We start from the raw sequence: 13099 nt of genomic DNA on the forward strand, positions 1-13099 counted from the left end.
TCTGCTCAGGTTCAACATTTAGGCTGGGAGAAAATATAAAACAAGCAGAAAAGGCAAAGCTCAGGAGAGGAGATATCAATTTATAATTAGGGAGTACAGAGATTTTAATGGTGTCTGTGGTAGCCAACCTGCAAGATGGCCCTGTGATTCTCACCTCCTTGTATTCACACCCTTGTGTCATCCCTCCCGTATGGAATAGGGTGAACTGTCTAAATAGCAGGATATTACGGGACATGCCTCAGTGTGACGTCTGAGGCTACATCAGAAAAGACACTGGCTTTCACTTTACCCTCTTGGATCTTTCTCTCTGGGGGAATCCAGCCACCATGTCATGAGGATACTTAAGCATGTGGAAAGGTCCACACGAGGAGCAACTGAGGTCCTGTGCCAACAAACAGCTGCATGTGAGAGAACCATCTTGGAAGCAGAACCTCCAGCCACAGTCAAGCCTCTAGATGAGTGCAGCTCCACTGAACATCTTGACTGATGCTTTATCAGAAACCCAATCCACAACCAGCCAGCTAAGCCATTCCTAAATTCCTGAACTACAGAAACTATGTGAGATAACAAATGTTTTTTCTTATTTCAAGCCACTAAGTTTTGGGATGATTTGTTACATAGCAATACATAGCTGTTAGAACATCTATAAGAAAAATACAGTTGCTCTTGTAGAGTGTTTATATAACATGCACTGGCTATCTCACCTTCATTTCTTAATTTATTCACTCATCAGAAAATTTATTCTGTTCCAGACACTGTGCCAGGTGGTAGAAATTCAGGAAAAAAATGAAGTTTCCTATCTTCAAGAAGCTCATAATTTGGAAAGCTGGGGGTGGCAGGGGACGGTGGGAAATCATGAGTGCTTATAACAGATGCCACTTTGATGTCTCTGCCTTAATATCGCATTTTCTGTTTGTGCCAGAGTTCTGAGTACATACACTTTGGCTGTGACTTCAGTGGTCGAAGAGAGTGCTCATCAGTTACTGCTACATGACTGCTTTTGGTTTTAATAAAAGTGATCAATACCATCAACTCCCCCTTTAAATGCTAATGAATGCTTTAACACAGCAGATGCAGACACTGCAGATTAAAATTAGGCACAAAATTAAATTGCTTACACATAGCAAAGGAACCAGTTTGGACATCTTGATAATCAGCCACAGTCAGCTGACAAATCTTGAACTGTCCTTGCACTGAGGCTAAGCCTTCCCTGTCTCAGCCAGGACAGGCATCATCTGGCATCAGGAGTGCACCTGGAGCCCATGGGTATGAGAAGGGAAAACTGCCAGGTCAGACTTTCAGTAAAACTTCATGTACTTTTAGAAGCAGTTACAGCAGGACTAGAGAGGGCACTGGTTTTAGGAACAATTGATATTCATTTAAAAAAAAAAAAAAAGAACTTTGTGGGGAGGTCCCTAGTGGTCTAGTGGTTGGATTCTGCATTTTCATTGCTGTGGCCTGGGTTCAATCCCTGGCCAGGGAACTGAGATCCTGCAAGTCTTGCAGTGCGGGCAAAAACAAAAAACAAAACAAAAAACCCCCAGCAAACTTTGGGTCTCTGGAAAGGAAAGCCATATAGTGAGATTCTATAAATGTCTAAAAGGACAATGTCTGTGTGTGAATTTCTTGAATATATGTAATATTTCTATTCTTTTTTATTCCTGTGACATGCATTTCTTGAGATTTGGTGTTTATAGTGCTATACGAGATACAGAAATTCAAAATGGAAAATGAGCACAGTTTGGGCTTCCCTGGTGGCGCAGTGGTTAAGAATCCGCCTGCCAATGCAGGGGACACGGGTTCAAGCCCTGATCCGGGAAGATCCCATGTGCCACGGAGCAGCTAAGCCTGTGTGCCACAACTGCTGAGCCTGCGTGCCACAACTACTGAGCCCATGTGCCACAACTACTGAAGCCCGTGCGCCTAGAGCCCAAGCTCCCAAGAAGAAAAAGCCACTGCAGTGGGAAGCCCGTGCACCGCAATGAAGAGTAGCCCCCACTCACCACAACTAGAGAAAGCCTGCACGCAGCAACAAAGACCCAACACAGCCATAAATAAATAAATAAATAAATAACAAAAAAGAAAAGAAAATGAGCGCAGTTCACTATGACCCAAGGGGCTACTTCTTGGGAAAAATAGGCTGGCCTTTCCCTTGGAGGCCTTGGCACACCCAGAATCTGCTCTCAGTGATAAGCCCCCCAATTTTTTTCTTTTTTTTTTTTTTTGGCCACACTGCATGGCTTGCAGCATACTAGTTCCCAGACCAGGGGTTGAACCTGGGCCACAGCGGTGACAGCACTGAGTCCTAACCACTGGACCACCAGGGAACTCCCAATAAGCCCCCAAATTTAATCAGTGTCTCAGAGTTGTTCTCAGGGGCCAATTCATATTAGCAAAGCTCACAAGAGACTGATGTAAAAATCAGAATGGCAATTTTTTTTAACACTAGAAATGTAACTCTAAAGTGGATTGGAGGGGACTTCCCTGGTGGCACAGTGGTTAAGACTCTGTGCTCCCAGTGATCTTTAAACACGTTTTTCAAGGTGCAAGGAATGCAAGCTTCCATTCCTGGTCGGGGAACTAGTTCCCACATGCATGCCCCAACTAAGAGTTTGCCTGCCACAACTAAGAGTTCACCTGCCGCAACTAAGACCCGCTGCAACCAAATAAAAAATATAAATAAATATTAGAAAAAATAAAGTGGACTGGAGATTCCTGTTAAGGTCACTTAATAAGCATGGGATTAGTACAAGAATTTAGATGATTTGATGGCTTGTTAGCCTGATTAATATATTAATCAATTAATGCATTCATTCAATAAACAGACTGAGTACCAACTATGTATTGGAGATACACTGATGATCAAGATAGGTGCAGTCCCTGCCTTCATAGAGCTGATGGTTTAGTGAGGAATACAGAGAAGCAGACGGGGACAATTTTAACAAGGGGAGATACATCTGATTAACTACAAGGTCCTATGTGAACACATGAAGAAGGGCCTGGGGATCAGGGAGGGCTTCCTGGAGGTAGTGAGGTCTTAGCAGAGAGCTAAATGATGACTTAGCTAGACCATGCAGGGGAAGCTGGGTGGAGAGAGTAGAAGTTTTGAAGGCAAGAGAGAACATGGCAGCGTTTCAGTTTGATTGCTGTGGGGAGAGGCAGACAGTGATGTGGAAAAGGTAAGCAGGAGCCCAATCATATGACCGTCTCCACAACAGGTTTATATTTCCCTAACCAAGTGGATTCTCACAGCTGTTTGGAAAGGGCTCTGCGGACAATACATTGTCCTGCTTACTGGTCTCCAAGACGATTGGGCAGATTGTGCCCTGTGTGAAGGCCTGGTGTGGATAGTATTGCTAACCTTTTCCTTTGTGGATCACCCTATTCTGGCCTTCTAAGGCTGACCGCCTCTGACTGTCCCCAAACCCACCCCCTAACCCTCCCACTGCCTCTAGAAGACTCATGCTCTCTTTGGATGGCCTCATGCCTCCGGTCTGATTTTTAAACACGTTTTTCAGGTCTGGGAGGTATTGCGATGTTTGGCCTTCCATTGATGAATTCTTGGAGGTTAGTTGTATTTTCCTACCGTCAAGTTCTTGGGCAGCACTGCACTGTCCTCACAGAGCACCTTCAGGGGAGTGGGAACACAAGGGTTAAGCAATGGTGCAAGGGACTATGTGATAAAAGGCCCCCAAGAGGAGTCCAGAATGGGTCAAGTGGCTGGAACTGTGGACAGAGGCCTTTGGGGAAACAGGACGTCAGCTGGACCGTGAGGGCTGAGTGAGATTCATCTAGGTGGTAGGGAAGGAATTTCTTTGGAAGAGTTGAGTAAACCGAACACCAGTTATGGAGAGTAAATCTTGATTTTAGTTTTGAATGAACTATGAGGTCACAAGTCTACTTTATTCTTTAACTCTCTTGATTTGCTCATGCATTATTTGGCCAGCCAGTGAGTCAAAGGGATAGGAAAATTGAATGAGGGGTCACTGGTGCCTGCTAGGCTAAGGCCTTGACAATTTTGACCATGGATCTGTCATTTTTTTCCACCTCTGCAATCTCATATACCAGTTCCAGGAACAGCAAATAGACAGAGCTGGGTCCAGATCTTATGCTCTGACTTCCCCAGGTCACCCTGGCTTAACTGCAGCTTCTCAAATCTAAGTGATGGCAAGAGATTTTATAAGCCTCCTCACTACAGCGTCTCTAATTTCAAATCTCAATGATGTTGCATTCTGAACAAGCTGGCACAACCAAATCATGGTTGTAACTGAGCAGTTTCTGAGAGCCAGAGTTTCAGAAACATGCCATGTCTACAGCAACTTGATGAGGTGAAATGCTAAATTACAGAGAAGATACTTAGAAGGCTTATAAGATATTTGGTATTTCTGAATTGGAATAGCTGCAGTTAAGTCAGAATGCTCTGAGCTGTGTGCAGGATGTTTTGACCCTGCCATTTTGAATTATTGGACATCCTGATCTTGATGTTTTGACCCTAGGACTTTTTTTTTTTTTTTTTTGCGGTACGTGGACCTCTCACTGCTGTGGCCTCTCCCGTTGTGGGGCACAGGCTCCGGACGCGCAGGCTCAGCGGCCATGGCTTACGGGCCCAGCCGCTCCGCGGCATGTGGGATCTTCCCGGACCGGGGCACGAACCCGTGTCCCCTGCATCGGCAGGCGGACTCCCAACCACTGTGCCACCAGGGAAGCCTGACCCTAGGACATTCTGACTCTATATTTATGAGTAAAATATTGTGATCAGAAATCTATAACTACTGAGAAATGTTTGTCAAGAAAGAATGTCATTATGCCAATTTAATTCCCTGATATTCTATCCAACATAATAAAATTTTCCCATTTTTATATTAATTTTTTTATTGTATTGATCCTCCCCCATGGGATCAGTTCTTTTCAATGTAAGTTTTACAATGAAGATTTTGTATATCAATTTTTCTGTTGTTCATACCAAATATTACCAGTTATCACTTGTGTCACTGTGAGTCTTCTTTTGTAGCGGTTGTTTCTTCATCCAATTATCCCATTTCAGATTTTACTATTCTAAATTTTACTGTGAATACTTTGAAACATGGCAATTTAGGGACTTCCCTGGTGGTCCAGTGGTTAAGACTCCGGGCTTCCAATGCAGGGAGCGTGGGTTCCATCCCTGGTCAGGGAATTAAGATCCCACAGGCCACGCTGCGCAGCCGAAAAGTAAAACAAAAAAACAAAAAAAAAAATGGCTGTTTAATTTGTATTATTTTTATGAACTACATTCAGGAATTGGTTGAAAATAATTACCAGGTTATGTTTATTTCTAAAGTATCCTTGATAAATAATCTCTAGTTCTCCTTTCCATATTTGGGATTATTCAATTATTCGGGTTAGTTCTATAGAATTGCTAGTCTAGTGACTGTGCAAAGAGCAAAAATCCCGCTTTGTCTGGGCAATGCCTGGAGTGATGACTGCCTCTTTGGTAGCAACCAGTATAGACTCAGCTGTTCCAGCTTGATCAGAAGCCTACGAGGGTCGACCACATCACCCACACATAGAGGTGCCCAACGCAAAGAGATACTTTCTTAATTTATTCCTACTATAATTTTTTTCTCTTAAAATATCCCTGGTGTGTTTTTTTGGTGGTGTTGGTGGTGGTTGTTATAAACTCAGCCTCTTGCAACTGATTTAACTTGATGGAAAAAAAAAAGTCCCGTTCATCCTTGCTCTGTCCTTGACTTACATTCATCTTTCAACCTGGCAAGCAATTTGTGGTGAATAAGCATCATTAGAAAAAAAAGATAACATCCACTCTTATTATTTCTTTACAAGCAAGAAGCAGACTCCAGATGTTCTTAGTTTGGTTTTGGCTGGGAGCATTGAGGTGACAAGTATTTTTTCATGAGATCTTATGTAGTGGTCAGTTTTGTGCACTGTTGGAATAACCTCTTTGTGATCAGCTACTGCACTAACTAGGGATGAGGTCATTAAGTCATTTTACTACCAGGCTGGATTCTCTAACAAATAGCCCAAGAAAGCAAGAAGAGCGGAAACAGCATGAAACAAGCAATCACTGGCATAATACCTTTTAAACCAGAGTCTTAAATAATTCCCCAGAATGCGCATTTTGTTTAATAATTAGAGCCACATTTTGTGCTCCCATCAGAGTGACCCAGTTAAGAATACATTCAGCTACTTATCCAGAAATTCTTTTTTTTTTTAAACAAATTTACTTATTTGTTTATTTATTTTTGGCTGTGTTGGGTCTTTGTTGCTGCGCGCAGGCTTTCTCTAGTTGCAGTGAGCAGGGACTACCCTTCGTTGCGGTGCACAGGCTTCTCATTGTGGTGGTTTCTCTTGTTGCGGAGCACAGGCTTTAGGCGCACGGGCTTCAGTAGTTGTGGCTTGTGGGCTCTAGAGCGCAGGCTCAGTAGTTGTGGCGCACGGGCTTAGTTGCTCTGCAGCATGTGGGATCTTCCTGGACCAGGGCTCAAACCCATGTCCCCTGCATAGGCAGGCAGATTCTTAACCACTGCGCCACCAGGGAAGCCCTATCCAGAAATTCTAATCAAAGAAAATATTTTATTGTTTATTTGGAAGCAGCATGCTATGAAGATAGCATACTTTGTATTAGCTCACTTTTAAAAAAATTAAACATGAACAAAGGACAAAGGGAAAAAAATAATTGAAAACAGACTGTGGTTGATACAAGCTTCGTGAGAAAGGATCACAGTGGAGCTTAAAACCTTAGAGAAGTTGGTTATCCATGGTGGAAAAGAGGACCTCGGTGTCTGATGTCACCATTTCCCATCGCTTTTGCTTGTAAATGCAGGTGGCAAACAATAAGCGTTAGACAACTGAGTTGTTGGATTGATGTTTAGGTCACAGCTTCCCTCGCAAGTAAAGGTCATTTCCTATAACCTAGATTTTAATGCTGCCCAAATGCAGTTTCCACCCCCAGGCCCCAAGCACTGTATTAGAACAGGGCAGCTACTCTGGGAATATACGCATGTACTTGAAGACCGGTTTCTATTAAAAGAGACCTCCCTCCAAGCCCCCTGCCATCCCCAGAATTGCCAGTGTGTCATGTGGATTTCTACAGAGCATTGAGAATCCTACCCAGGCCAAAGGACACTTTATATTCAGCGTTAGTGAATGTTGAACAGAATCTCAGAAGGTACTGAAAGTAACACTTATTCATTTGACATATAATATGTTCGTTGCCACCTGACCCTTTGATTTGTAAAAATATGAATTTCCCAAGCTGGATCCCACAATTCCTGTCCTAAACTGCAGGAAGTTTCCGCCCACCCGTACCATTCGCCTCTTTACCCCCAGCTGCTTACAGCTTTCTTGCTATAAGGATGGTATTTACTGTCTTGCTCTAACAGGCTGTTGGTAATTTTAAATTTCTCTGGCTTTTAGCTTGTGATGTTATCATCCCGTTCTGTGTCTGTTTCCTTTTAGATTTTAGAGTGCTGACGACCCAAGAGGACTTCATGGACCGTTGTTTTCCCCTCTTTGCTCCTCCTTTGGCAAAATATAGAAAATGATATTCAAGGGCAGTCCCTGGGAACTTTGGGAAAGAAAGAACCACAAATCTCCTAGGCAATTGAGATCTTTGGTTTCTGGTGAGTCTTAGGTATGATATATGGCATCATAATCAACATTAAGTTCAATAACCTTTTTTATTGCCTAAAAATGACAAGTCAAATCAAGTCGGCTCTGACCGTGATAAAAACCCAAATATCTTACTAAAATAAATACTAACCAGCAGTGTGGGGATTGGGTAAGGCAAGTGAGGCACTTGCCTTGGGCACAAAATTTAAGGGGGCATTAAAAAAAAAAACACCTCAGTAATCGAGATAAATGATATTTTAATGCAATATTTTTAAAAGAGAAAATTAATGCAAAAATTACATGATGAAAAAATATCAAAATTCTAAATACAGGATCAGTAACAGTGCCTTGCCAAGCCATATGGGAGCCTTAGACAAAAGGAAAAATCAGTAATGCTTACTCTGTCTTTATGTAGAATTTCGATTCTTTATCACAGTTATTTCGCATTAATTTTCATTTATTTAAATATTACACTAGAATATTATTTATCTTGATTACTGAGCTTTTTGATTCCTCCCTTAAATTTTGCACCCAAGATGAGTGCCCCATTTAAGATAAGTTCTTCCATTTAACCTCACCCTAGTCTAGGCCCTGCTAACTAGAACAGCAATGGCTAGGGTAATAAAATGGTATATTCCCTCCTCTAAAGATGTTAATTCAGGGAAATAAAATATGTTTGGTTATATTTAAGTCTAGTTACTTGCACTGGACAACCAACACCCATAATCTGGCCCTGTTTTGGCTATAGTCTCACTTAGAAGGTATTTCCCAAATCCAAAAAATGGAAAGGTTGTCTTTTTGTTAATTCTTTTGGAAGGCAGCACATTAGCAAAATCCATTACATTAAAAAAAAAACGTGCTAGGAAAAGCTCAACCAGTTCAATTCATCAAAAGTTTCTCCTTCCACGGAAGTTTCCTCTGGGTCTTTCTCTGTTGGTCTTGGCAGGAGAGGGCCTGTGGGGTTTTCTCCGGTATTCCACCCTTGTCCATCCCCCTTCGCTGACTTTGCTTTCCTCTTCATTGGCTCGTGAGTCGGTGTCTGCGCGCAAAGGCATCCCTGGGATGGTCCTGGGTTGATGGGAGGCATTTGGGCTTCTCTTAAAGGCGGGTGACTGATGAGTGTTGAGTGCTGACTGAGAAACCCTGCAGAATTTGCCAGAGTATCTTTCTCTTGAAGGAGTGGAATGCTGACTTTTTCCACTGAATCTTCCTCTGAGAGAAGAATTGAGCGATAGGCTAGCATGGTTGTGTTTGTTCCTGCTTCTATCTGAGTATCGACCCCTCTCTAAAGAGCTGTCAGTATTAAGACTGGAAAAGTCACTATCCCTGGAGCTGAGATGCAGAGAAAAGAAGTCTTTGGTCAGTCCATACTGAGTAGGAGAGGAGCTTCTGGACTGGCTTATAGGTGTTATCTGTTGGTACTTAATGGGCACCTGGGTCCGTCTCACAGCAGCCGCATAGGAGTCCTGGTCATTGAGATAGGGGAAGAATTGTGACCCCAGGATGCGGTTGCTCTGGGAGCGCTGTGAGGAGGCGTTGGATGCAATCTGCCGCGTCCTCAGAGTACCCAGCCACTGGCAATCAGCACCTGTGCAAGAAATGGAAATGAACATCTTTGAAGCTACAGTAAATCTGCATGCCTAATTCACAAGGCTGTCTCAGGATACTTTAAGCCTAGTTGGGAAGCTCAAAGTTTTACCGTTCATAGGCATTCTAGGCTAGTTATAAGGACATTTCCTTTATTATTATAAATACTTAAAAAAAATAAGGACATTTGTACTTACTGAATTTATGCTACATGCTTGGCACTGTTCCAAAGGCTTTTTGTATAGTATCTCATTTAACCCTTCAAAAATCTTCTCAGGTCAACACTAATAATATCATTCTAGAATTGAGGAGACCAAAGCTTGAGAGGTGAAGTCACTGGACCCATGGTCACTCAGTTAATAATCTCAGGTCCTTCTGCATCTAAATCCCATCTTGTTCCCACTTAGCCATGTTGTCATTTCTAGAAATTGCTGTTTCAGTGTCTTTGGATGGCAGAGGTATGTTTAGTAAACAAAAGGCTTTTTGCCAACCAGCACTTTTAAATCCTCAAGAACCCTAAATGCAGATAAAATAAATTGGGTTCTAATAGTTGAAACAGCTAAACATTGTTTGGGAGAAAGACTGTTCATATCTCCAGAGGAGAGATTCCTGAGGTTCAGGGATAAGAAATGTTTTCTGCATGAAAAATGAAGCTTCATGGCAAACAGGAAGAAGTTATGGTAAAAGAAAATGGTTAATTAACAAGAGCCATTTAGTAAGCTATATTTCAGTGAATAAGCAACTTCCTCACACTTAAGATCTCTGTCTTCCCAAGGGCCTGAGTTGCCCTCATTCTTGAGTTCCCTGGTGTCCTCACTGAGCTACTCTGGCCGTGCTTGTGCCGATGGAGCTTCTGGAGAGGAACAGAGCATGCTCACCTCCCTCTGCCAGCAAGCAGCCTCCCTCACTGCGCTGCACAGGTGACTCACGCCTCTCAGGTGAGGGACGCATCCAGATACAGGCGACCTCCTGTGTTCAGACACTCCTCACAGGCTTCATTCAACCACCACACGCCTTCTTCCCTTCATTTGGACTTCTCTGAAATCCTAGCTTCCAACAGAACCCTGATTTTGTTCAGTGTCCAACCCCCTCCATGGAGCCATGTGCATGGGGGAAGCTGACCACATCTGGCTCTAAGGCAGACTTTGATTAGTCCAAGCCAAACATAGCGATGCCATGGTCGGGAATGCACAAGGTGCTCAGCTCTGGCCATAGCAACCTGAAAGGTAGTCTGCAGGGGGTTTCTAAGCAAGTCTTTCTTACTCCAAAACATGAGAACAGTGAAGGGATTGACCTCTCATTTCCTGTGGGCCTTATCATATATTTTTTTTTTTTTACATCTTTATTGGAGTATAATTGCTTTACAATGGTGTGCTAGTTTCTGCTTTATAACAAAGTGAATCAGTTATACATATACACATATATCTCTTCCCTCTTGCATTTCCCTCCCTCCCACCCTCCCTATCCCACACCTCTAGCTGGTCACAAAGCACCGAGCTGATCTCCCTGTGCTATGTGGCTGCTTCCCACTAGCTATCTATTTTACGTTTGGTAGTGTGTATATGTCCATGCCACTCTCTCGCTTTGTCACAGTTTACACTTCCCCCTCCCCATAACCTCAAGTCCATTCTCTAGTAAGTCTGTGTCTTTATTCCTGTCTTACCCCTAGGTTCTTCATGACATTTTTTTTTCTTAAATTCCATATATATGTATTAGCATATGGTATTTGTCTTTCTGATTTACTTCACTCTGTATGACAGACTCTAGGTCCATCCACCTCATTACAAATAGCTCAATTTCGTTTCTTTTTATGGCTGAGTAATATTCCATTGTATATATGTGCCACATCTTCTTTATCCATTCATCCGATGATGGACACTTAGGTTGTTTCCATCTCCTGGCTATTGTAAATAGAGCTGCAACGAACATTGTGGTACATGACTCCTTCTGAATTATGGTTTTCTCAGGGTATGTGCCCAGTAGTGGGATTGCTGGGTCATACGGTAGTTCTATTTGTAGTTTTTTAAGGAACCTCCATACTGTTCTCCATAGTGGCTGTACCAATTCACATTCCCACCAGCAGTGCAAGGGGGTTCCCTTTTCTCCACACCCTCTCCAGCATTTATTGTTTCTAGATTTTTTGATGATGGCCATGCTGACTGGTGTGAGATGATATCTCATTGTAGTTTTGATTTGCATTTCTCTAATGATTAATGATGTTGAGCATTCTTTCATGTGTTTGTTGTCCGTCTGTATATCTTCTTTGGAGAAATGTCTATTTAGGTCTTCTGCCCATTTTTGGATTGGGTTTTTTGTTGTTTTGTTATTGAGCTGCATGAGCTGCTTGTAAATTTCGGAGATTAATCCTTTGTCAGTTGCTTCATTGGCAAATATTTTCTCCCATTCTGAGGGTTGTCTTTTGGTCTTGTTTATGGTTTCCTTTACTGTGCAAAAGCTTTGAAGTTTCATTAGGTCCCATTTGTTTATTTTTGTTTTTATTTCCATTTCTCTAAGAGGTGGGTCAAAAAGGACCTTGCTGTGATTTATGTCATAGAGTGTTCTGCCTATGTTTTCCTCTAAGAGTTTGATAGTTTCTGGCCTTACATTTAGGTCTTTAATCCATTTTGAGCTTATTTTTGTGTATGGTGTTAGGGAGTGATCTAATCTCATACTTTTACATGTACCTATCCAGTTTTCCCAGCACCACTTACTGAAGAGGCTGTCCTTTCTCCACTGTACATTCCTGCCTCCTTTATCAAAGATAAGGTGACCATATGTGCATGGTTTTATCTCTGGGCTTTCTATCCTGTTGCATTGATCTATATTTCTGTTTTTGTGCCAGTACCATACTGTCTTGATTACTGTAGCTTTGTAGTATAGTCTGAAGTCAGGGAGCCTGATTCCTCCAGCTCCGTTTTTCGTTCTCAAGATTGCTTTGGCTATTCGGGGTCTTTTGTGTTTGCATACAAATTGTGAAATTTTTTGTTCTAGTTCTGTGAAAAATGCCAGTGGTAGTTTGATAGGGATTGCATTGAATCTGTAGATTGCTTTGGGTAGTAGAGTCATTTTCACAATGTTGATTCTTCCAATCCAAGAACATGGTATATCTCTCCATCTATTTGTACCATCTTTAATTTCTTTCATCAGTGTCTTATAATTTTCTGCATACAGGTCTTTTGCCTCCTTAGGTAGGTTTATTCCTAGATATTTCATTCTTTTTGTTGCAATGGTAAATGGGATTGTTTTCTTGATTTCACTTTCAGATTTTTCATCATTAGTGTATAGGAATGCCAGAGATTTCTGTGCATTAATTTTGTATCCTGCTACTTTACCAAATTCATTGATTAGCTCTAGTAGTTTTCTGGTAGCGTCTTTAGGATTCTCTATGTATAGTATCATGTCATCTGCAAACAGTGACAGCTTTACTTCTTCTTTTCCGATTTGGATTCCTTTTGTTTCCTTTTCTTCTCTGATTGCTGTGGCTAAAACTTCCAAAACTATGTTGAATAAGAGTGGTGAGAGTGGGCAACCTTGTCTTGTTCCTGATCTTAGTGGAAATGCTTTCAGTTTTTCACCATTGAGGACGATGTTGGCTGTGGGTTTGTCATATATGGCCTTTATTATGTTGAGGAAAGTTCCCTCTATGTCTACTTTCTGCAGGGTTTTTATCATAAATGGGTGTTGAATTTTGTCAAAAGCTTTCTCTGCATCTATTGAGATGATCATATGGTTTTTCTCCTTCAGTTTGTTAATATGGTGTATCACGTTGATTGATTTGCGTATATTGAAGAATCCTTGCATTCCTGGAATAAACCCCACTTGATCATGGTGTATGATCCTTTTAATGTGCTGTTGGATTCTGTTTGCTAGTATTTTGTTGAGGATTTTTGCATCTATGTTCATT

General features: G+C 41.9%; 1 protein-coding gene and 1 non-coding gene across 2 annotated transcripts in view; both read right to left on the reverse strand.

Annotated features, from left to right (window-relative positions):
• Nucleotides 1–2255: 2255 nt before the first annotated feature.
• TRNAD-GUC lies at nt 2256–2327 on the reverse strand. The gene has a single exon. It is a non-coding gene; the product is annotated as a tRNA-Asp (tRNA).
• Nucleotides 2328–7209: 4882 nt separating this feature from the next.
• Nucleotides 7210–13099, reverse strand: part of MAP3K20 (mitogen-activated protein kinase kinase kinase 20) — a 173843-nt gene continuing 167953 nt past the window's right edge. Inside the window, exon 20 of the mRNA XM_029225330.1 lies at nt 7210–9196. Coding sequence (XP_029081163.1) covers nt 8496–9196 — 701 coding nt within the window. The 3' untranslated portion in view covers nt 7210–8495. The remainder of the gene's footprint in view (nt 9197–13099) is intronic.

This window comes from Monodon monoceros, unplaced genomic scaffold (assembly GCF_005190385.1).
Source record: "Monodon monoceros isolate NGI ecotype Baffin Bay Population unplaced genomic scaffold, NGI_Narwhal_1 Super_Scaffold_16, whole genome shotgun sequence".
In the NCBI taxonomy this organism is placed as follows: Eukaryota; Metazoa; Chordata; class Mammalia; order Artiodactyla; family Monodontidae; genus Monodon; species Monodon monoceros.